At 55.1% G+C, this 22,934-nt stretch overlaps 3 protein-coding genes across 13 annotated transcripts in view; all 3 read right to left on the bottom strand.

Annotated features, from left to right (window-relative positions):
- Positions 1-7,458, bottom strand: part of SPEN (spen family transcriptional repressor) — a 78,503-nt gene extending 71,045 nt beyond the window's left edge. The window contains exons 1-3 of one of the 2 annotated variants that reach the window (XM_054800977.1): positions 7,269-7,458; positions 6,593-6,896; positions 4,063-4,113 (exon numbers count right to left, since the gene is read on the bottom strand). The gene's annotated coding sequence lies outside the window, so the exon portion shown is untranslated. Of the gene's footprint in view, positions 1-4,062; positions 4,114-6,592; positions 6,897-6,949; positions 7,249-7,268 lie in introns of those variants that run through there. The other variant, XM_054800978.1, reaches the window with a different exon arrangement.
- Positions 7,459-11,492: 4,034 nt separating this feature from the next.
- On the bottom strand, positions 11,493-19,478 carry LOC129215959 (transmembrane protein 82-like). Of its 9 annotated transcripts, none has more exons than XM_054850054.1 (12): positions 19,347-19,478; positions 19,190-19,262; positions 18,753-18,927; positions 18,092-18,500; positions 17,638-17,800; positions 13,810-14,018; positions 13,320-13,453; positions 13,115-13,226; positions 12,852-13,021; positions 12,563-12,741; positions 12,342-12,459; positions 11,493-12,035 (listed from the first exon to the last, which is right to left on the bottom strand). In XM_054850054.1, the coding sequence occupies exons 1-12, from the start codon at positions 19,423-19,425 to the stop codon at positions 11,922-11,924; spliced, it is 1,935 nt and encodes a 644-aa protein (XP_054706029.1). In that variant the 5' UTR covers positions 19,426-19,478; the 3' UTR covers positions 11,493-11,921. The 9 variants fall into 9 exon arrangements, 7 of the variants coding, with proteins under 7 accessions (XP_054706029.1, XP_054706031.1, XP_054706032.1 ...); XM_054850056.1 differs by having other exon boundaries at positions 13,115-13,178; XM_054850057.1 differs by lacking the exons at positions 11,493-12,035; positions 12,342-12,459 and having other exon boundaries at positions 12,569-12,741; positions 13,115-13,178; positions 17,638-17,796.
- A 202-nt stretch (positions 19,479-19,680) lies between these two features.
- SLC25A34 (solute carrier family 25 member 34) lies at positions 19,681-22,109 on the bottom strand. 2 transcript variants are annotated; one of them, XM_054850063.1, is made up of 5 exons: positions 21,482-22,109; positions 20,854-20,919; positions 20,349-20,501; positions 20,120-20,254; positions 19,681-20,044 (listed from the first exon to the last, which is right to left on the bottom strand). In XM_054850063.1, exons 1-5 carry the CDS (start codon positions 21,968-21,970, stop codon positions 19,682-19,684), a joined length of 1,206 nt encoding a protein of 401 aa, XP_054706038.1. In that variant the 5' UTR covers positions 21,971-22,109; the 3' UTR covers position 19,681. The 2 variants fall into 2 exon arrangements, with proteins under 2 accessions (XP_054706038.1, XP_054706037.1); XM_054850062.1 differs by having other exon boundaries at positions 19,796-20,025; positions 21,482-22,083.
- Positions 22,110-22,934: the final 825 nt, after the last annotated feature.

Raw genomic sequence — 22,934 nt, 5'->3', positions numbered from 1 at the left:
GCTTGCTGCCACGTGTCGCCAGGACTGCTTGCCAAACATTTAGAAAAAGCAAAGATTAGATACCGAACAAGGACAGCAACCAGAGCTGTGTTTGCTAAGACTGTAACTTCCTATACTTGGGTCTGGCTTAGCAATAGCTCCGTGTTTTGCACTCGCAGCTGGAGGTGGGGAAGGGAGGCGTTACGCCTCCCCCCGTAGCTGGGGACATCGGCCAGGGACATCGACCGGGGACTCACATGGATTAGAGCGGTCACATTAGTGGCGCACAACGATTATCCCCACCAGTGTCCAGCACCCAGCTCGCTTTGCTTTTTACAGAAAAATCATGTTACCCAGACAAGCGCCCTCTCACATCACCAGAAACACTCGGAGCGTTTCTTTGTTCAAGCCGGCCAGCTCCAGCCACCATCTTGTCATTAGAAAATGTATTTACGTGCTTTTCCTGCTCATTGATGGTATTTATTAGAATGACAGTATGGCTGCTGAATATCAAATTGCCAGCTAGGCTTTTATCTCATTTTTAAGCCAGCCTGAATTACTGGCCTAATTTTATTGCTTACCCATTACGTTTTATGCAATGGATAATTTCCTCCAAGAAGGAATTGGTGCCGTTTGATATTTGGGCTCATTTGTTGCCAAGAAAGAGGATATTGGCTTACATGCTGATAACGCTTTGAACACGAAGCCTGGTTCTGGATCCTAAGCAACACAAAGTATAGGATTTGTATTAATTTGATTTCGGTTCTTTCCCCTCCAAAGGTCAGTGCTCCAAATCTTCATGACAAGATGACTCTATCCAAAAAAGATTTCCTTTCTGGTTTTGAAACCCAGTATTTAGTGATTTCTTTTCAAACGCTTTTCCCCACTAAACTTGGTGGTGTAATTATCCACGCAGTACATGGGATGGGAACTGCCACAAAATACTGTCGCTGTAGCCGGTGGGTTAGCACTGGTTACCTTCTGCAGCACAGTAAACACGGCTCGGGAGCTCCTGGAATTTGGCTGACACTGAACCCATTTGTATATATCTAAAAGAACATTTCTGTTTTCAAAATACTTTGCTACACAAAAACAGACTTCAGCGCGATTGCCGAGCCACGCAACCTAAACACCATGTGTTGTCGCAGGATGGCAAAAGAGCTCACTCTTGGTCACTGTAGAGTTGATGTATTAGAATTAATACCTATTTTGGGGAAAAATTAGAAATATCACAGTGCCAGCTTCTGTCCTGCTTCCCCCGACTTCTGTGTGACCATGTACTGAGGAGCTGTACCTGCTCACCTCAAAAGGGGTTTTCCCAAACACGGGGCATTTCATCAGCTAGACAGAGAGGACTTTAGTCTTCCAGGCTGCAAAATATTACATTTTAGGGGAAAAACCAAAGAAAACAAAACCACAAAGAGCAAGCCCCACATGGTTTGATACCCAAACACAAGAACTGCGAAGGATATAAATCACCGTATCCCGTACTTTGCTGTTTTTAACACTCAGTTGCTCTATGACCTCTACATAAAGGCCCCACGTGCAATGCCCAGGAAACAAAACAACAAAACAAACAAACAAAAAAAAAAAATCACAGAAATGACGCTAGAGATGTTGCAGGACAAAGGTTTAACCCAAAACCCACAGTCCAAACCTAAAGGATGCTCTTCCCCACACTCCCCATTGGATTGATCTGCACACCCAGCACAAAATAAGTACCAAGCCAGCCGTCCATCAGAGCTTTTGTTTCGCCAAATGCCATTTTCATACTGAAGCAACTTGATGGTGTTTAAACGGAGCAGACTGAATGCGCATTTGCACTGTTATCACTCTTTCACTTCAGAGAAAGAAAAATACTTGTGTATCGAGACCTGCCACGCACAAAAAACCTCTCCAGTAATACGGCGCAGAAGAACAGTTTCTGGGTGAGTTCTGGCCTTTGTTTTACCTCTGCAGATCTCACGATGCAACTTTTTAACTCTTCGGGATAATAGGAAAGCTTGAAAGACTGCAGTTTCCCCCCGCTTATGGAGGAGGAGCGGAGGTTTCTATCGCTCGCTTGCTTTTTGGCACCGGAAATTCAGGTTTTGTTTAGCTTGGAAACCTCGTGGATGTAGTTCTAGTAACTCTTCAGTCCAAAGCAGAGGGTGGTAAAAGTTCAGCGCACACGAGGTAATTCTCACTCGTTTGTCCTTAAGTGCCAAAGAAAAGTAATTCCAAGTCCCACAGGGTGTGCCAACCTGAAAAATGTGGAAACGTCCCAAACAGGTCTTGGTCCACTGTTCCTCCATGCCAGCAAAGGCCTCTGATGAGCATGAGGTGTACCTCCAAACCCAAACATCCCTAACAAGAGCATAAAATTAATATCCCTGTCCACGCTAGTTTATTTCAAGTATAGACGAGGCTTCAGGCTTAGGAGCTACTGACAATTTTCCACGTACACCGCACACCAACTTTCCCCAGCTCTCCACCACAGGGAGCACAGTATGAAATCTGGCCCAGACACCTCCTACTCACCTTCCACTAAGTTTTGGCCAGAAAAGCATAAATTCATAGCTGTGCTACAAATCAGCAAGCAGACAGCCTCACTGGCAGTGGAATTACTGCATTTCTCCTAAGGTGTTGCTCCAATTTAGCAGGGCAGGGCCTCTCCATTGGTCAGCCAGAGGGATTCATGTAACACCAATGCCAATATTCTCATTGAGAGAGGCTAACAAGAAGGCACCGATACCTAACACTCCTTGCGCACTCATGATTGCCGGGACTCTGTGCCTTGAAGTCATGTGTGACCTAGGAGAGACCAGCACCAGGTGCTTTTTATTACCTTTTGCAACACAACAAAAGAAACTGCACCCAATAAGGAAGCGTTTTCCTTATTCCCGGTAAACGAGCACGACTTTGAAGGATCAAGTAATAAACCAGCAGCATCTCGCAGCAGCAAGTTCACAGGAAAAAAAAAATATAGTTCAAGGGGACCCTGATCTTCACCAGCACAATTCAGGCCGTTGCAACACTCCCTCCGATGTTAGCCCTTCGCCTGAGTAAAATTAGGAGTAATATCCTATCACATGTAGGTCTGTTTGCTTGTAGGGAAAGGGGCCCCACAGTTTTACTCCCTGGAGGCAACCGTTCTCCCCACCCCTTTTGTGTGTATTTTTTTTTTTTAATGTGCTACACATCAGCACAATGCTGACAACTGCATTGTATGTTTTCTGCCTATGCAGCAGTTCAAGAGCACACAACTCTGGAAGGTTTTTTTGAAAGGGGAAAGGGGGAGGGAGCTGTCCTTTGCTATATTGTTTTAATTGAACGGCTCGCTCTTCTGCATGACCACAAGGAAAGGGGAAAAAAGCACAAAGGTTTAAAAATGGTACCATTTTTAGCATCCAAAAGGGTCAAACTCGGTCTTCTCACAAGATACTGTCAGTGGAGTTTAGGGTAAAAGCTCCCACAGGCAAGAAAAAAATATAAACCAAGAGGGTGACCCCAGAAAACAGGTCATCTGTCCTTGCTTACGGTTGTTACGGTCTCACACCTGCTGATGCACAGACATCAGCACCCAGAGAGGAAAATGGAGGGAAGGGTATGAAAAGCTGGACTGTCCGTTTTTCCACCTGCCAGCAGCAGCTTGACAGAGCCTGGGTGGCACTGCTCCAAAGAGCAGCGAACACAGCCCATTACCAGCCTCAGCAAATAAAGCTAATAGTTAATATCTCACATGCACATGCGTTATACAGATAGGACGGGCAAACACAGCTTCCTTTAAAAATAAGGATGACTAATCCACAGCAGTTTTTCTTTTGGTTTTTTTGTGTTTTTTTTTTTTTTTTTTTAAAAAAGGCCACAAGGCAGAGCTTTTTCCAGCCTTTGCTTTTGTGAAATAGTAAGTGGTGGGAAGGGAAAGCCCTGGGACCTACTCATGCTATCCAGACAGGAGTAACCACAGAAACATTGTGGGTTTCTGTGGCCCGTGTACAACACACATTTACACAACCAGAGCACTGTGCTTTATGCTCTTCAGCGAGGCCAGATCCAACTGCCCAGACGGCTTTTAGATTGCTGTGTGTTTACAATACTTACAAAGAAGGTATCTGCTGTGGAGAGGGGTTACACAAACAATCCTGTATTTCCCTGGGAAGGAAAAAAATAAGGCATAAGACAGCTTTCACCCATAATATTGCAACATCCCCTGCACTACCTGGGACAGGGAAGGGACGCGCTGGAAAAAAGCGGCATGCAGGGTTCTGTAATCGAAGCAGTGTCTGCACGAGCTCGGTGGGCCCAGTCCCCCAAGCAAGGTCATGCTGGCTCACATGGAGACACGTTAGCGCTAGTAGCCTGCTTTAATGCAAAGCTGTGGTCAAACCACAGCGGAGCCAGCACTAAAGGAGGTCACTTGGGGACTAGAAAAAGGTAATGAATTAAAAAAAAAACAAAAACAAAAAAGGAACAAAAAGTAATCTACAAGCAGATGTTTACTGACAAGCAGGCAAGTCCACAGCTTCGCTCTGGCAAGCTGCAGGGTCGTCTGCATGGAGCTGGCGGAGAAATAACAGCCCAGTTCCCAGGACACAGTGAAATACTCTGCATCTATAGAGAACACTGAACAGATCTAGGTTACAGCTTCCAGGCAGCCCCACTTACCGACCGCCCCCCCCCCCAGCTTTGCATCCCTAAAACCCACCAAATCTGTCATTTTTTTAAGCACTCAGAAATGGAGATTTGCCACCAATGTGATTTTTGGTGGTGGCACCATTAAAATACTTACCCACCTCACAGCCAAGGGCTGTGAAATCTTAAATTTGTGAGTGTTTGCAAATGATTTTGAAAGCCTTCCAAGGAAGGTGCTGTAGAATTGTAAATCCTTCCCATTATTAATAAAATGAAGCTATTGTTCCAGCTCTAATCAAGACTTGTCTCCAGCTGGGCAATTTTAAAATGCAATTCAAAACACACACACCAAAAAAAAAAAAAAAATCATGAGGCAGCTTCAACCCACAGGCTACCAAAAAAAAAAAAATCACTGAAAGAGCAAGCTGTTCTTTAAGGGGAAGGGGGAAAGAAAAAAATCATAACCCTGCTATTTAAAATGAATTCCAAGCGGGAGCATGTCAGGGCAGGGGGGGAAGCCTCCTTCCCACCGCCTGGGAAAGGTCACTTCTGCCATTGGTACCCTTGCTATGCCAGATCAAGGCTGCAGCAGCACGCGTGAGCGAGCAACCCCATTGCTGCAAGCCCAGCCTCATCCATCTCCATCAAGAGACATCTCTGCTTTTAATTTATTTAGCAAAGAGGGAGGAAAAAAAAAAACCGACAAAAAAACCCCTACCCTTGCAAACACCTCCCAGCACCCTTTTCAAGGATGGGGAAATCTAACAAGGGGGAGAGGCTGCCAGCTGGGGATGGAGGGCAGGGAGAGGTGGTGCATCCTCTGCATCACCATCACCATCACCATCATCATCCTCCTCCTCCTCCTCCTCCTCCTCCGGCAGCAGGGACCACGCCTGCCCGGCGCTGCGGCAAAGGCTCCGCAGTGGGTGCTCCCTCCCCCGTAGAAACTTCTGGAATAAGCAGCCAAGCTGGGGAGAGGAGAGAAACCTTTATACCCGCGGGGGGGGGGGGGGAAGAGAGCGAGCAAGCAAGCAATAGAGCACATAATAAAGGAGAGGATTGCACAAGGATGGGGTGCAAGCAGGGAGAAAAATATATATATAAAAATTAAGCCCACAAGCAGCTTTGGCAGCCCCGGCTCAGCAGGGTTTTGCAGCCTGCTTGGCTTTAAATAAAACGCCCCAACACAAAAGCACTGGAAAAAAAAAATGGTGGTGTTTGGAGCGCTAGATGGTGGGATAAAGGAGCTGATCCCTCCTCCGGATCTGCAGCAGAGCCCTGCCATTTCAGTGCAACTGATTTGTCCTCTCTTTTCGTTACAATGAATTGTCTGAACCGGACTATTCGATTGCATTTGCAGCTTCAGTTACTGGGGTCTGTTTTTATGTACTTTTTTTCTTTTTTTTGTTCTCTTTTCTTGTTGTTCTTCTGGGTGTATTTTTTCCTCTTTGAATTTAAAAAAAAAATCCTCCCCAAATCTCCCAAGGAAAATCTGCATCTCTGTGGAACAAATAAAACATTCAGGCACAAACTTCCACCATGGACTGTAAAAAAGAGATGGGTTGCTTTTTCTTTTTTTTTTAATGGCATTTTTTTCTCCTGCTTTTAGGATATATTGTAGTAGAAAGCCAGTGGAGGAAAACAAAGGTAATATATAAAATCAAACATATATATGGGCCAAAATTACAGTGATTATATTTAAATCATAGTACTTTAGGTGTGGGGATTTATAGTCTGTAATCAGTCCCTGGAAAAAGGAGACACATATATATATTAAAAAATATGTAGTAAATATTTAGAAATATTTCTATACATGTAGGAATAAAAGATTATCTGTATGGGCCTAAAACCATAATTCCAGGAAAAAACAGTACTATTTTAGGTATGTGGGTTTTTAACAAAGAAGGGACGTTAGAATGAAGCCTGTAACAACATTGTGGTACAGAAAAAAAGGCAACATTTAAAAAAAAATATTTAAAAAAAAAAGCATACGTGGTACCTTGGCTGCAGCCTCCAACAACGAGCATTTGGATGTTACGGGGTTTCAGGGTTGGTTTTTTTTTTTACAGTATTACCACGTCTGATCACACTAAGTATACGCTTTTAATTAACTGAATGGCAGGGAGGTTGTCGTGGGGAGCAAGGCGACCGACGACGGCTTCTTCCCTGCACCATTCCGGCTCTGAAGATAAATCAATCCTCGGGTGTTTTGCGTTTGTTTTGTGATGGTTTGATTTTTTTTTTTTAAAAGCGCGTTTGGGTATTTTCCATGCCGTGAGAACGGGAGGCGGTGGCTTCAACCTCTGCGAAGGAGAAAAGCGGTGGATGAGAAAGAATTAGGCACAAAAGTACCCACCTTGGGGTGCGTGTGACGATAAGAGCAATTCTGGGCCAAAAATCTTCACGCTATGAGGAAAAAAAACCTGAGACGGGTCGGTGCCGGCGGGCTGCGCCGTGAGGGGAAAGAACGGACGATGGCGCCGGGGGGCCTCTGAGGCGGCGGAGGGGAGACCTAGGTCTCCGCTACCCCCGTGGCCGAGTGGAAACGCGCATTTCTGGGCATTTTCGCATCCTTTTGCGAAAGGCTTGCGGGGAGAAAGGAGGGGAGGAAGAAGGAGGGGGGGGTCAGGTTTCACCCGCAGCGCTTTCGCTGCCTGCCTGGAGGGGATACGCACATCAGGAGAAGCCCCTTCACCGTGCTCCTGGCACGGCTGAAGCTCACGCTCGCCGCCCCAGCCCCGCAGCCACGTATCGTCCATCCTTCCCCCTGCTGCCCGCCCGGCGCCATTTTGTCGCCTCAGCGCCGGTGGCCGTGGTCCCGTCGGGCGGCCATTTTGTGAAGCGAGAGGCGGGAGGCGGCTCCTGCAGCACCGCGGATGAGGCGGCGCTGTGGAGCCTGAGGCGGCGTGAGGGGTAACCGCCGGCCTCCTCCTCCTCCTCCTTTTTGTCAGGCAAATACCCTCCCTTCTCTCGCTTATTTCTCTTTTTCTTTGCAAAACGTGGTGCCCTTAAAACGCCCCGATCGCCTCAGCGAGATTCAACCTCGGACGAAGGAATTCGAGAAAGGAAATTAAAGTACATTCCTCTGACTGGGCTGTGAGGGAAAGTTTAGCCGCACGGAGAATTAAGGGATATATTTATTTTTAGGAGCTATTTCCCCCCTCTTTCGCCTCCCTTCAGCTTTTTTCCCAGTGATAAATCACCGAGGTCAATAAGCCGCCTTGACAAACGGGATAACCTCTGAGAGAAGTTGGGGTGGGTTTTTTTGGTTTTGTTTTGGTTTTTTTAAATAAAATCCCTCACCTATGGGCTCTAATGGACACTGCTGCCAAATATAGATGTAAGCTGTTTGAAGCTAGGTCAGGGTGAAAATTGTTAATCTTCAGGAAATAAGGCTATGGGATGTTGTAATCGCTGCTGATACAATGAAGGAAAGCCGGGATATAAAATGCCAAAGCTCCGTTTGCAGGCATGGGCCATGCATCTATTTTCAGAAATAGGGTGGGTTGGGGATTTTTTGCCCTTTTTTTTTTTTTTTTTAAATAGCCCAGTGTATCACTTGCAGCCTGATAACACACTTGCGTAACTGGCTGCATCAATTTCGTCTCATGTTATCGTGCTTTAAAAATAAATCATGGCACTGGGTGTTTCAGTTTTGCAGAGGAAGTGGGGGAAAAAGAAGAAGAACGTGGCATTATTTCTTTTATATAGCCCACCTGTGCTGCATAATGAAGCTGGAGAAATTCAGGGCTTGGGCTGCTCCCAGAGTAATCTCTGCTGGTTCCCCCCCCAGCCTTTCTCTTAGCCAGAAGGATGAGAATACTTTTCATTTAAGACATTTTAGTTTTTTAGGTTGCATCAAAGATGGGAAGGTGCAGAAAATGGATCTGAATGCTCTGCAGGGAAGGATGATGCTACAGCAAGCCGGCTGGGATATGGTTGTAATTAACCTGGGTCAACCAAAGGAATAACCCAGTTTTCCTCCAGCTCTTTCTATCCTGTTTGGAAAAAACAAAACAAAACAAAACATCGTCAGTGCTGAGCACCCAACCCTCCTCCCAGCACCTTTTCCAGCCAGCAAAGCCCTGGCGGCTTCTTCACCCTCAGTTTCCCCTCCTGCAGCGTTTCCTACGTGAGGACTCCAGCTCATCTCATGGTTGACCAAGGGGATGCTGGGGAAAGGCACTTTCCAGCCTGTTTCCCTTCACAGGCTTGCTTTCCTCACACTGCACCAAAAATCTTCGGCTTGCAAACAAAACCTGTCAAAAGGCCTTATTTGTTACAAAGCAACACTTTGACCACTGATTCAAAAATACTACGGGCACTGCCTGTCAGCTTCTCCTTTAATTTAAAAGCTTTGAGTTGCAAGAAAGAGAACCTTTGGGTTTTGTTGTGGGTTGTTTTTTTGTTTTTTTTTTTAACGGGATACACCGTTGTATTCCTGGGAGCTCACAGCAGGGTATGGTATCAGATGCCTTTGCTGGGAAAGCCCAGGGAAATTTTACCCCCGGGCCACACCCAGCCTGAAGTGAAGAAATATTTGCATTTGTTTCTCCTTGGAGGGCAGCCAGGTCCCTCCCCCCTCTCCTTGGCCTCGCCAAGAGGGATTGCAAGAAAAGCCAGGCTTATTGCAGCAGCCGAGGGAAGGGCAGGGCTCGGCCGATGCAATTCCGGAGGCGTACGATCCTCTTTGCCCGTTTGCACTGCCCCTGGAAGGAGACGAGCAAGATCTCAAGCGGGTTTTTACGCCTGGATGGTCTTGGGGGGGGTGGCTCTGCAAGGATTTGGGGGGCTCCCAGAGCAAAGCAGGAGCTTCATGTTGCTCCGTGCGTGATTTGTATTTGGTTTATTTTTGCTAGCAAACCCGGGTGCTTGCAATGAGGGTGAGGAGCCCGAGGACAGGCTGAGCCGTCGCAGCCAACATGGGTTTGCTCAGCGGCAGGATGGGACGCGGCTCCCGCAGCCTCAGCCCTGCGAAATCTCCTCCACATGGCTTGGACGGCGCTAGAAATTCCTTGAGATCCTCCCAGGGGGAAAATGCAAGGCCGTGCTTTTCAGGCATAGCCACACTCCCCAAACCTCGGCTCATAACGCTTCTCCCCTTATTCAAGAAGAAAATGGCTTAAATGAGTCTTTTACCATCTTACTTCTGTGTCCATCAATCCCTGGCGCTTGTCATCCTCCACTCCTGGAAAAATATACCAAATCTGATCCCTTCTGCGTCCCTTCACCACGCTGCCAGACTCTCCAGCTGCGCCTTGCCCTTCTCCTCATCCTCCAGCATCTTCTCTGTGGCTTTGTAGTGATAAAAACCTTTCCCTGCCTGCCTCTGGCCAAAAATCGATGCAGTCCCAGCGCTAACAGCCCATCCTGGCTCACTCTGCGGGGGAAATACCCGACACCTTCCCACCACGAGCTCTGCGGAGAGGGAGCGTAGCTTGCTGAGTACCCAAGGGTGCTGCGCAGAGGGTTTAACCCAGCGTGCAGTGCGATAACACAGCCAAAACGCCGCTTGGCATTGGCGTTTCCATCCTCCCTGAAAAACCTCGCTCAGAAAAACACCCCTATTGCAAAAGAACGAGTAACCTTTTGCTCTGTGGGGTGTCCCTTTGGCCGCCACCAAGCCTGCCCACGTCGTTTTACTTTTCTAGCATCATTTTGGTGCCTGGTTTTTCCCCACAGGGTGAGAAACTTCAGAAAGCGAGAGCTGACTTCGAGCACGGGACTTCCCCAAGCATGGGACACAGGATCCTCACCCGGCTGGACCCAAAGTCACCGACTTACCTACGTGACAGGGGAAAAGACCTACATGACAGGGAAAAGACCACGGCTTTACATTAACATCCCACTTATAAAAAGTGTATAGTGAGTTCTGACCTGATTGATGGGCCGTAGACACGCATTAACGAACGCTGAGTAATAGGCTTTGGAGATGGGGAGAGTCAGCAGGAAATAGTTGTGGGGTTGGTGTTGATTAATCAACCAGCCCGCCAAACTCCAGTGCGTACGTTAACTATACATTAACCCCTTCGTTCATAAATACAGCACGTGCTGGAAAGACATTATACAACGTGACTTAGGCTGCTGGTTTGGTTGGTTTGCGGGTTTTTTTTAGCGGCTCCCTTTTTTCATCAGGAAAGCATTAAACATCGTCTCAGATGCTTTTGCTATTTTCTGCTCTCAATTTGTGGCTTTTTAAGCACATTCAGTTAAAAAAGAAAACCCGTTCTTTCTCCGGCTGGTTTGCAACGCCCTCGCAAACAAAACCACTAAGCACCGGTGACATCGGTTGCACAGATGTTGGGCGTGCAGAGAAATAGTCTAATTTCTGCTGGTTTTGGGCAGAATTTTTTGGGGGGGGGCTTGGACTGAGAGGAGATTAAAAAACTTCCAACGGTGGAGCGATATTATCTTGGATAATGTGAAAAAATGGGGCTGTCGGTCTTTTCCGGCATCCCAGCACTGTCTGATACAGGAGAGACGGTTTTTAGTTGAAATTTTTCTGTCTGATGGAGGAATTTGTGCTCCGGCTGCCCTCTGCCGGCTCCAGGATTTGCTTGAGATGGAGACCAGACGGTGTGGGCTGTCCACGAAAAAACCACAACAAACCAACGACCAAACCCCACCACCAACCACCATCAACACCATGGCGCATCGCAAAACCCTGTATCCAGCCCCAGAAAACGACCCTCTACTCTCCTCAGGGTGACAGCAGCATCTGCCAAATCGCTGCACCCCAAAAATCAGCTGCCTTATCACCCTAAGCAACCTGGCTCTTGCCACGCCTGTGAAGTCTAAAAAGTGGCGCTTTTTTTTTTTCTTTCTTATTTTTAAACATGCATTTTATGGGTTTGGGATGCAGGGCGGATGAAAGAAACAGGGTTGGTTTTTTTTTTTAAACTCAGGGGTTTATTTAACTACGAGTAACTAAATCAGTGCCCGCTCTCTGTGTCACCACATGTTTAAGTGAAACCCCAAGGAAGCTTGAGAAGAAAGAAAAAAAAAAAAAAAAAAACCAAACACCCAAGGAAACCAAACCGGCCTTGGAAAAGGAGTTTAAAAAAAGAAATAAGTGAACTAAACCTCAGCTCCTCTGCCACCGCTGCTCTGCCAGGGCTTTTTATGTTTGCTATGAGCTCGGAGCCGTGCTGGGACACCACATCTGCGCTTCTCTGCCTGGCCAGCCCGGCAGGACAGGGGTACCAGCTACATTTTGGTGATGAAAACCCCAGTTCTGCAGCTATTTGGGGGTGCAGCAGGCACCCAGGACTGGCCACGGCCCCTTTTTGGTGTCCAGCACTGGAAGATGGACGTTGAGCTGCGGGGTTTTAGCAGGACGACTCGTTTCGCCATCGGATGTGGCAGGACTTGCAGAGGAGGTGGTCGTCCAGGGGGTAGCACCCGTTCTCCGTTGGCTCCGGTGACAGGGGTGTCCTGCAGCTCTGGGGATGAGAGGGGAAAGGGAGGCCACATTTTAGGGTGTTGCATCCCATTTTTCCTGCAAAACCCACCAGCACTCAGAAAAAACAACAAAACTACATCAAAAGCATGAAGAAGCTCTCCTGGCCAAACGCATCATCCTTTTCACCCGATTTATTTATATTTCCTCCTCCCCATTGATTTGCAAGATAAACTGCTGGCTGAAAAGTAACCCCGAGTGCTGTGAGCCCCGTGGCCGTGCTTTGCAAAGGCTTGGTGCCAAGCCCCTCGGCTTTTGGGGTGTGCCCCCAGCCCCATCAGGACCATACCTCGCAGCGGTAGCAGCTCTCGTGGAAACTGCGTCCCAGGCACTCAATCTTGTAGGTGTCCTTGTCCTCACGGGGGACGATGGGGTGCTCGCAGGCACTGCAAATCGCAGCGTATTTCCTGATGGGAGCAAACAGGAATGGTGTGAGACCGGTGGGATGACGGGAACAAGCCAAAGCCCTGCCAGTGTGGGGGATGCTCCCCCTTTTCCGCGCTCCCCCACCTGTAAAAGTCGGTCACGCAGTACACCTCATCCTGCTCGTCCACAGCGAAGCTCTCGGTGCCGATGGCCCGGCCACAGGCGGTGCAGGAGAAGCAGCCAGGGTGGTAGCCCTTGCCCAGGGCACGGACGATGCGCTCTGTGATCAGCCCCCGGCACTTGGCGCACTTCTCCAGCGTGGCCTGGGGTTTTGGGGAGAACACGTTGTGAGATGCCAGCTCCCCCCTCCAAGGGACCGCACCCCCTGCCACCCTCCCGAGGGTGCTGGTTGTCCTTGGGGGAGGACAGGTACCTGGTAGCAAGTGTCACACGTGGGGCGTCCATCTTTTTGGTAGTAGCGCTGGCCAGCCAGGAGCCGGTGACACGTCCGGCAGGTGAAGCAGTCGGCGTGGTACTGCTTCCGCATCGCCTCCACCGTCGGCTCCCGGGGCCCCAGCGCTTTGTGGCAGAAGGCACAGATGTCTGCAGGAAGAAGGGAGAGGGGTTCGGTGTTGCGTGCCTCGGTTTCCCCAGCTGGAGAGGAGCCTGCGCTGCGCAGCTGGGTCCCCCTCTTACCTCTGGAGCTGTCCCTCTCCAGGTACCCGTTTGCATCCTGCCACTGCGGCTTGCCTGCTTGCTCCTGGCAAAATTTGGGCGGCCTCAATTCAGCGGGGAAGGCGGAAGGGGCCTGGTGAGCGGGGGAGGGCGAAAGCACATCACATTTATGCCCTTGCAGGTGGGAAACTGAGGCACTGGGGCGATTGCACCCCATCATCCTCACCTGGAAGCTGGCAGGTGCTGCAAGGTCCAGCTGCTGCAGTGCCGGACCCAGCGCCTCTGCAGACAAGGGCTGGGGCGCTTCAGAGAGAACGAGGACCGGCGGGGACGAAGGCTTGGGGACCGCTGGGCGGGTTTCTGCGGCAAAAGCCAGACATGGTGGGTTTAGGGGGGCAATAACATCCCATAACACCCTGTCGCAATAACGCCCCGACAGCTTTGCACTCGCTGACCTGCCCCAAAAGCAAATGCTGTCCTGACCAGCCGGGACAAACAGCACCGATAAGCGCCCGGCAATGGAGAACAAACACAGCCCTTCCCCATAGCCGGATCCATCCCAGGATGGGTGCAGGGATTTGGGGAATAACCCCCGCAAAAACCCACATCCCCTCCCCGCCTGCACACACATCTTTTAGCGAAGCATCGCCACAGTGTCCTTGGCACCATCATCATCCTCTCGGCACCGCTCGCAGCCCCCCACGGACACCCCTCACCTCCATTGGGTAACGTGGGGTGCTGCGGCGGTGGGGTCCGGGGGCGATGGGTGCCCGGGACCTCGGCACTGTCTGACCGTGTCTCCCTTTGGGTTTTCTCCTTGGCAGCCGCCTCCCTCTGCGGTGGCACCAGGGTGATGAAGACGGATGAAGCGATCCTCTTCTCCACTTTCCCCGGCAGCATCGCCAAAGCCGTGGAAGGGCCGGACCTGGGTTCGATTTTGAGGAAAATAAGATAAAAAGGAATGAAACCTGCGGGCACGCCAACAGCTCCTGCAGCCTCGCCGGCCTTCAGTCTCAACCCGCCTCCCTCCTCGCCCTCCCGGAAAGGGAGAAGGAACGAGCGTCCCCATCTCACGTCACAGCAATAAATAGTCTCGTGCCTGGGAGGACACAGGGTAAAGGGCCCCAGTGAAGCAGCAGCTGAAATCACCCATTTTCATGCCTCTGTAGCCAAATCCTGCCCTTTTCTAAGCATTTTAACCCCTTTTATTTCCTCTTATTGCCCCCACCTGGGATTAAACTCCCTGTGGGCAGCAGGAAAACCCCACTTTTCCTTTTAAAAAAACACAGGGTCACAATAGGATCTGCTTTTGCCAAACCCTTTTTTGGGGCATTTTGGGGTGTTTGGGGCTCCCCATTCCCTCCCTGCTTACCCCCATTTCCCCATTAATCACTCCCAGTTTGGGGATTCCCCCCTTTTATTTTTACAGATGGGGAAACTGAGGCACGATGTCACGCATCACCGCGTCCCCGCCACCGAAACAGCCCCCAAGCGTCGCCTGGCGGTGCAGGCAGGATGTGCCTGACCCCGATAAACCCTGCTCGGGAAGGAAAAGAGCTGTTTATTCAGCTTCCCAACGGGAAAAGCAGCCGGGGCGAAACTTCCCCTTCCCAACCGGAATTATCCTGGGGGGAGGGAACCCCAAGGCTTTTAACTGGGACGCTGCACCAGTGAAGCAGGATTCATCCCCGAGATGAATCGGTGGCCTGAAAAATACCTGTGTGATGAGTTGCCCGGTCTCATGCCCTGGCACGAGGTGGCTCTGCTCCCCCAAAATCCCGCTCGCGGGTGTCAGTGCATCCTTTCGGGGGGGGTGGCCGGTTCCCCCGTGGTGGGGGAAAAGCTTCGGGATGGGCACGCCGGTGACTTCAGCGTCTGACTCAAGCAGGGGAAGGGATTAAAAAGGAAAAAACCCCGGGCGGCTTCGCTCCCTCCTTCCCTCCCTCCCCGCCGGCGAAACCCCAAAACGGGCTCCGGCGCTGCCAGCCTTCGCCCGGCTGTTCAAATTCTCGCCCGCGGGAGCTGCCGGTTTTCCTCCTCCCCGGCCAAGCTGCAGAAAATAGGGGGAAAAAAAGTAATAATCATAAAAAACCAACCCAAAAAAAGAAGAAGAAAAAAAAAATCTCCGGGGCTAATGGGAACCATGTGCTCGTCACATTCCTCTTTGTGCCGGGGCTGACGGGATCCCAGCGGCCCCATCGCGGCACCCCCGGATCCCCCCCAAGCCAGGGGCCGTCGGGGTGGTTGAGGCTTGAGGGGTGCATTAATGGGGTTCGCCCCCCCCCCCTTTTTTTTTATGGGGTGTACCCCCCATGTAGCTCCATCCCGTTTTGGGATGACCGAGGCCACGTTGGGAAGGGCCCCCCTGGTTTCTCACAAGCTTCGCCCCAAAATCTCCTGGGGTGGGAGCGCAGGTGGGACCGAGGAAAATGGGGCCACTTATGGGGCACCCCCAGGCCCCCCAGAATTGGGATGGGACATGGCCCTCCTACAGCTGTCCCCCAACTCTGTCCCCAGCCCTGGGGACCTCTTGGAAAGCTCTTTGAGGCTGCCCAAGGAGAAGGGACAGGGTGGGGGGACACAGCCCTCGCTGTCCCCCTGTCCCTTCCCCAAGTGGCCTCGCAGTCCCCTTGTCCCTTACTGGGGGGTGGCCCTGCAGCCCCCCCCCCCCCCCAATCCCCTGTTCCCTGCCGGCTAGCCCCGCAGCCCCCTATCCCCTACCTGGGGGTGCCCTGTGCCCTAAGTGGCAGTGACCCCACCGTGTCCCCCTCTGCCTGGGAGCCCCCTGTCCCCTCCCCGGGGGTGTCCCCAATCCCCTACCTGGGGGTGTCCCCCATCCCCTACCTGGGGGTGGCTCTTGGTCCCCGTGTCCTGTCCCAGCACAGCTCTGCGGTCCTTATCCCATTGCCTGGGGTGTCCCCTGTCCCCTCCCCGGGGGTGTCCCCAATCCCATCCCTGCGCCGTCCCCTCCCTGGGGGAGGGGGTCCTACCTTTGGCGGGGGAGGGGGGGGACGACGTCCCCTACCCGAGGAGGTGTCGCCTGCCCGGGGGGGGTCCCCGCAGCCCCGCCCCTCGGGGGGTGTCCCTGTCCCTGTCCCCCACCTGGGGAGCCGGTGCGGGTCCCTCCGTGCGCTCCGCGGGCGCGCCCTGCCCGGCGCGGCGGGGGCAGCGGGGAGGCAGAGCCGCCCGGCATCACCGCCCCTTCCTCCCTCCTCCTCCTCCTCCTCCTCCCTTCCTCCTCCCCCCTGGCTGCCCCACGGCCCCGAGCAGAGAGGGGCGGGGGGCACATGTCCTTAGGGTGCCCCATGCACCCTGGGGTGCCCCACAGGTCCTTAGGGTGACATATAGGACACGGGGTGCCCCATGCACACACCCCCCCCCCCCCAGGGTGCCCCATGTGTCCTAAGGGTGCCCCATGCACCCTGGGGTGCACTGCACTGTGGCCCCCTCGACAGCCCCATGCACCACCCCAGGGTGCTCCATGGGACCTCAGGGTGCCCCATATGTCCTCAGGGTGCCCTCTGGCTGCCCCATGCACCCCGGGGTGCCCCTGTGTGCTCTGGGATGACCCACGCACCATACATCCCTAGGGTGCCCCATGTGCCCCCCCTCAGCCCCAGGGTGCCCCATATAGCACCAGGATGTCCCATGTACCCCTACAGAGCCCCAGCTGGCCCCGTGCCCCCGTATACCCCCAGGATGCCCCATATAGCCCCGGCCCCTCTCCCGCTCTCCCCCTTGGGGCCAGGGGGGGATCTTCCTCCCTCTCCAAATCCTGCACCCCAACCGTGCAGTGCCTGGTGCCCCATGGCACGACACGGCCGGCTGCAGCCAGGTGGGGAAACTGAGGCATGGGGACAACCTCTCAGCCAGAGGGCCACCCCCCACCCCCTCCGTGCCTCAGTTTCCCTTCCTGGGGAGGAACCACACCACCCATCTCCTCCAAAAAGCTGCACGTGGCCATCCCCAAGCCCCTCTCCAGCTCGCTCTGCCCACAGATTTTGCTGGAAAAAAACCCTTTATTTTCTGAGATTTATAAGCCCCCAGAGGCCCCTGCACCGTGACAGCACGGCTCTGCAGCCGCCGAGGACGGGGACACCCGTCAGCATCCCGCATCCCCGGCGGGATGAAGGAGCAAACCCCCAACACCGCCAGAGCCCTGTGGGGTCCCCCCCAAAACCAAGGGCCACATGAACCTCCCCCCAACCTTCCCCACCCCATGGGATGGGGTCGAGCACCTTCCGGGAGCCCTTTTTCCTTCGTCCCCATGGGGGATCTGCGACGGGGAGGATTTGGGGGGTGCCCACATTTCAGGGAGCCGGGCAAAGCCACCCTGAGTTTCTGATGCCCGGTTACACCCCATGGCTTATCAGGATGCCTCCTCTGATCCCAATCCCGATCCCAACCGCCTATCCAGCCGAGACTGCTGGGCGAAATCCTACGGGAGATGGAAGAAGAGAAGCAGAAAGGTCCCTCACCGTGGCCTCAGGGCTGCCGCCAGCCCCTCATCCTGGCATCGTGGCAGGGAGGTGACCCCATCTCACCTGCCGCCGGCACACCTCCAGCATGATGCCGGCGCGGAGCAGACACCAGAGCTCTCCCAGCAGCGAGATGAAGACGTGGAGGACGTCGGTCCAACGGCCGACAGTGAGGAGGAGGATGAAGAGGCCGCCCATCCGTACCAGCACCGTCTGGTAAACCGGCTGCCTGCCAGAACTCTGCCGTGGCTCCTCTGCAAGGACACGGCGTCGGGGCGGCCACCACAGGGGGGGTCCCATCCCCTCCCCAGCCCCATGACCGGGGACACCATGCATTTTGGGGATGTCACAGGGTGGCTTTGCATATACCCCCACGATGCCCTGTGTCCCCCCAGGATGCCCCATATACCCCCTATGTACCCCCAGGGTCCCCCTGTGTCCCCATACACCCCCAGGATGCCCCATACTGGGGCACCCCCCCCAAAAAAAAAAAACCCTGGGGGTTCAGTCCCCTTCTCACCTTGCATGTAGATGACCAGCAGCGTGTAGCAGATGGTGAGCGGCGTCCAGAAGCGAACGGCCTCCGCCGTGGAGAGGAAATCCCGGTTGATGAGTGCCACGGCGGCCAGGTCGGCCACGGTGAAGGTGACGGCCAAAGCATTCCGGAGCAGCTGGGGGATGCCGTGACCGGAGGCGAGGAGGAGGATGCAGATGCCGCAGTAACGTGCTCGGCTGTGCAGCTCGTAGAGGGTGCAGACGTGACGAGCCAGACGCCGGGCGTAGGTGGCCAGCAGCCCCGCCAGCCCCGCCGCCAGCAGCAGGTTGCAGGTCCCGTGGGGAGCCCCTTCCAGCAAGAAGCTGAGGCCGCAGGACACCCCGCAGCCCAGCGAGTACTGGCACAGCAGGTAGAGCTGGCTGCTGTGGGCGCCCTGCGAGAGCGGGATGGCGCCGTCAGCCGCAAAGCGGCGAGGGGACGCGCGGCTGCAAAGCGATGCATGGCCTTCTCCATGCCGCAGCCCTTCTGTCCCCCATGGTTGTTGCAAATCTGCAAGGGGACGCACGGTTGCAAAGCGATCCCCTCGCGAACCTGCAAGGGCTTCTCGACTGCACAGTTGCACAACCGCACGGCTCCCTCCGCGCCACCACCCCGCCGTGCCTCGGTTTCCCCCGTCCCGTCTCACCTTGCTGAGGGAGAGGACGGTGGAGATGGCACGCAGGGAGAACTCCAGCACCACCAGCGCGGCCACGCGGGAGCCCACCAGCGCCAGCACGCCCGTCAGCACCACCACGTGCAGCGGCTCCAGCACCCACCACTGCGCCCGGATCGCCTCCTTCTCCGCCTGTCTCTCCGGGTTGCTGGGGACAGCGGGGGGGACGCTGAGCCAGGCACGATGTCCCCTTCCTCCTCCACCACCCCAAAACAGGGTGACGGCCTCGGAGACTCCCCCCCTGCGCTTTGCAGCGGGGAGAGGAGGGTGCAGCCCCTGCCCTGCTCAGGCCGCCACCAGCACCCATGGGTGCTGAGAGCCACCCTCCCCAATAGTGGATCCCAAAAGCAGATCCCAAAAGCGGCTCCCCAAAACAAATCCCCCGGGGTGGAAGAAGGGCTGGTGCTTACTTCAGGCACTGGATGTAGAGATAAACCTTCAGGAGGCTGCAGAGCACCGAGACGGCGCAGGCACCCACCAACCCTGCAGGGAAAAGGCAGCAGCGGTTCACCGACATCCCCCAGGATGTCCCCAAGCCGTCCCCACGCCACCCCCGGGGGCTCTCACCTTGCAGGAGCGTATCCAGCAGCGCCCAGCCCCATGCCAGCCAGGGCAACGCCGGCAGCCAGGACCCCAGAGAAAACATTTTCGGTAGAGATGAGCCCCAGCGTAACCAGGCCCCGGCTCCAAGGTCCGCAGGGCGGAGGCTGGGAGCGGCCCCCCCGGCTAGTAAATCATTGCCGGGGCAAGCGAGGGCAGCTGGAGCTCAGCTGCTCAGAACGGGGCTCCAGCTGCCCCGGGGAGGGGAAAATGAGGGTGGTGAGAGGGCTGCAGTGATGGGACGCACATGGCGGAGCTCGGGGACCACCAGCACCTTTAATCCCCCTGCCCCAGCATCGCCGTTATCCTCTCCGGCCCGATGCATCACAGCGTTTCAGGCCCTGGCTTTGCAGGGTACAAACACCCTCCCCCTCTCTTTTTGCACCACCCCAAAGACCCCGAAACGACGCCAAAAATAGAAAAACCCCTTTATTAACGGCCGCAGCGGGGCCGGGAGCCCGTCCTACGGCCCCGGGGGCTGCTGGTGCTGCACCATCTTCCTGAGCTCGTCCCAAAAGAAGAGGCTGAGGACGGTGTGGGGGCCGAGGCGGAGGTAGACGGCGCCGATGCCCTTGTACAAGCCCAGCAGCCCCTCTTTGCTGGAGATTTGCAGGATGCAATCCAAAAAACCCCGATAGAGCTTGCCCTGGGGAGAGAGGAGCCGGCTGCACACCCCTGCCGGCTGCAATCCTGGGAAAAGCCGTGCGTCCCCCTCCCCGTCTTTTGCCAAATGGCCTTACTGTGCCGTCGGCGTCCACCGGCTGGTTGTAGAGACGGGTGCTGACCACGTCGAAAGGCGTCATCGTCACCGCCACGGCCACACCGCTCACCATGCCCCCCGCCAGCACCGCGGCCCAGCTGCCCTCCGCGAACCACTGCGGGAAGCGCCGGCCGTCAGCTCTTCCCCGAAAAAACAGGGAGGAAGCGGGGAGCCGGCGGCGGTCGGATCCGGCACGCGTTCCCCCTCACCTGGCGCTCGCAGACCCAGTCCTTGGCGGAGGCGAAGGTGGCGAGCTGCGCGGCTGAGCCCACCGCCACGCGGGGCACCGCGCCCGTCACCCCCCGCCACAGCCCCGCCACCCCATGCTGCTTGTAGATGCTCTCAAAAGCGCCGGAGATACCCTGGGGAAGAGGAGAAATTCAGGGAAAACAGGAACCCAGCTAAATTTCCCACCCCGGCGTGCAAAACCGTGTTGTTCATTGGTGGCACAAAGCCACAGCTGCTCCAGCTGGGTGACACCCGTCCCGGGGGGTGACCGGATTTGGTGTCATCACCCCGTGTCCCCGCCACCCCCTCCCTGTCCTCGCACTGTTATTTATAGCATCTATACGGGGCTGAGCTGCCAAACAGCAGCTTTAAATACCCGGTGGCCGCAATAGCGTTGTCCTCACCGGCTCCCGGCGTCCGCACGGCCAAGGTGCCACCGAATCACGTTTGGCCCCCCCCCCCCGCCCCGACCCCGTCCCCGCTCACCTCGTGGTTGTGCTGGTGGCCCACGGCCACGGCCGCCAGTGTCTGGGCTTGGAGGTGAGTCTTGACCTGGGGGGGGGGGGACACACGATGATGAAATCCCCCCCCCCCCCACGTGTCCCCACCGGGACAGGCTGTCATTTCCCTCCCCCCCTCACTTCTTAGCAGCTTTTGGGGGTGTTTTAAGCCCCCCTGACAGATGTGGGGTACCCAGATGTGTTGCCAAGCGGCACCTCCAGATTTTGAACCCCGTTTGTGTCCTGCCCATCCCACCCTGGGGCAAAGCCCCCCCCCACAAACACTCACTGCAGCCCCCCCCCACTTGGAGCTCTGCACCCACAAAAACCAGTGGAGACCCACAAGAAGGGGGGAAAATCCCCCCGTTTCCTTATGAGGGGGTTCTCCCCTCAGGTTTCTGGGGAGGGGGGGATTTGGGGGGCAAGGAGGGGTGCAAAGCATTTTTGGGGGTGCAAAGCAAAACAGGGGGAGAAGGGATGCTCCATGCCGGCGTTTATAGGATGCACCCAAGCTCTGGGCTGGCCAAATCTTTTTGGGGGGGGTCCCGAAATGCCCCCCCCCTTCCCCTCCTCCCCCCCCGATGCGAGGGCTTCTGGGGCAGAGCAGCACTCACCAGGTACGCGGGGCTGCCCACGAACGCTCCCACCGCCCCGGCCACGGCCCCGGCGGCCACGGTACCACCGGGATACCCCGTCCAGCCGGCGTCTTCGGCGTGGGAATAGCAATAAAACCGGACGCCGTTCATCAGCCCCTGGTAGAGGAGGCCGGCGGCCAGACCCTTCTGCAGCCCCCGCAGCCCGTCGGCCCGGCACACGGCCCCCACCGCCCGCAGCACCCCCCGGTAGGGCCGGGGGTAGGTACCGGGGGGCTGCAACTCGCCCTGCAGCTGCAACCGCGTCTTGACCACCTCCAGCGGGTTGGTGAGGACGCAGGCCAAGCAACCGGCCGCGGCTCCCAGCACCAAATCGATAGCCGGCGGTACCCCCCCGGTTGGGGAACCCCGTGCGACGCGGGGTCTGTTTTGGGGGGGATAAGGGAATTCATGCAGGGAAGCGGGGGGGGGCCCGGGGAAGGGTGCAAGGGCCCCGGCACCCGCCGCCATGCAGCACCTGCCTGCAGGGATGGCCCCAGGCTCCACCTTCCCTGTTCCCCCCCCCCCTTCTGCAGGGGAAAAAAAAAAAGGGGGGGGAGCAAGCACCGCCTCCTGCAAACCAACCCCCCCCCCCCCAATCCAAAGCCGCCCCCCAATTTGGGGAAGGGATATGGGGCAAAGGTCAGGCCTGGGGGTGCGTCCCCCCCAGCACCAATGCGCACCCGGCAGCCAAATCCCAGCCGGGCGTCCTCGTCTCACGTGACGTGGCGGTGCCCCAGCGCAAACAGGGAAAAAAGGCTGTTTCTGCAAAAAGAAAAGGCGCGATCAAACTGCAATAAAAGCCGAGGAAGGGCGGTTTTGGGGGGTATACGCAGCCAGGTGAACCCCGGAAGGTGGGGCATGAGGACTGGCCAACTCGTTGCGCTTGTGGCTGCGGTTTGGGGGGGGCTTGTGGAGGGGGTCTCCCCCCCTTCCCCCTGTGCCAGCCCCTCTCGGGGTTACTGGTGGCTGGCTTAGCCCAGAAACGCTTTGAAATTGGAGCTTCCCAGCCCAAAAAGCTGCAGGGGGGGAGGTCGCTCCCCCCCCCCATGGATTCTTATTTTTAGGACTGCGCCGTGACACTGCGGCGGAGCCGTGGCTGAGCCACTTCGGTGATTACTGGGGGGTGGAACCCCAAAATCCTTCCCTCCCCCTTGCTGCCCCATCCTGATATCCCGCCAAATCCTCCCCTTTTGAACCTGAAAGGCGAGGGAGGGTTAATGGGGGAGGTGGGTGACGCTGGGGGCTGGCCCTGGGACTGTTTATTTCGTGTCTAGACTGGGAATATCTCCCGGATCCAGGGATAAACAGGGTCGGAGCGTCAGGAGGGATAATTCATGGTGGAAGCCACGAACGTGCTCTGCCGCAGGGTGAACGCTGCTGGGGTTCAGCGAGGAGCTGGGGGTGCACGTCCTCCCCTTCTCTCTGTCCCAAA

The sequence above is a fragment of the Grus americana genome, chromosome 21, assembly GCF_028858705.1.
Source record: "Grus americana isolate bGruAme1 chromosome 21, bGruAme1.mat, whole genome shotgun sequence".
NCBI lineage: Eukaryota > Metazoa > Chordata > Aves > Gruiformes > Gruidae > Grus > Grus americana.
This window is presented reverse-complemented; position numbering and strand designations above follow the sequence as displayed.

Excerpts from the sequence above, each read along its gene's own strand:
- LOC129215959 (XM_054850054.1), bottom strand. The coding sequence starts at position 19,425 with ATGTTTTCTCTGGGGTCCTGGCTGCCGGCGTTGCCCTGGCTGGCATGG. Across the intron at positions 18,501-18,752 it reads CCGTCCTCTCCCTCAGCAAG|GGCGCCCACAGCAGCCAGCT; the intron begins GTGAGACGGGAC and ends CCGCTCTCGCAG. Across the intron at positions 17,801-18,091 it reads GCTGGTCATCTACATGCAAG|GCAGCCGGTTTACCAGACGG; the intron begins GTGAGAAGGGGA and ends GAGTTCTGGCAG.
- SLC25A34 (XM_054850063.1), bottom strand. The coding sequence starts at position 21,970 with ATGGCGGCGGGTGCCGGGGCCCTTGCACCCTTCCCCGGGCCCCCCCCC. Across the intron at positions 20,920-21,481 it reads TGGGCAGCCCCGCGTACCTG|GTCAAGACTCACCTCCAAGC; the intron begins GTGAGTGCTGCT and ends CCCCCCCCCCAG. Across the intron at positions 20,045-20,119 it reads CGGTGGACGCCGACGGCACA|CCGGCTCCTCTCTCCCCAGG; the intron begins GTAAGGCCATTT and ends AGGGGTGTGCAG.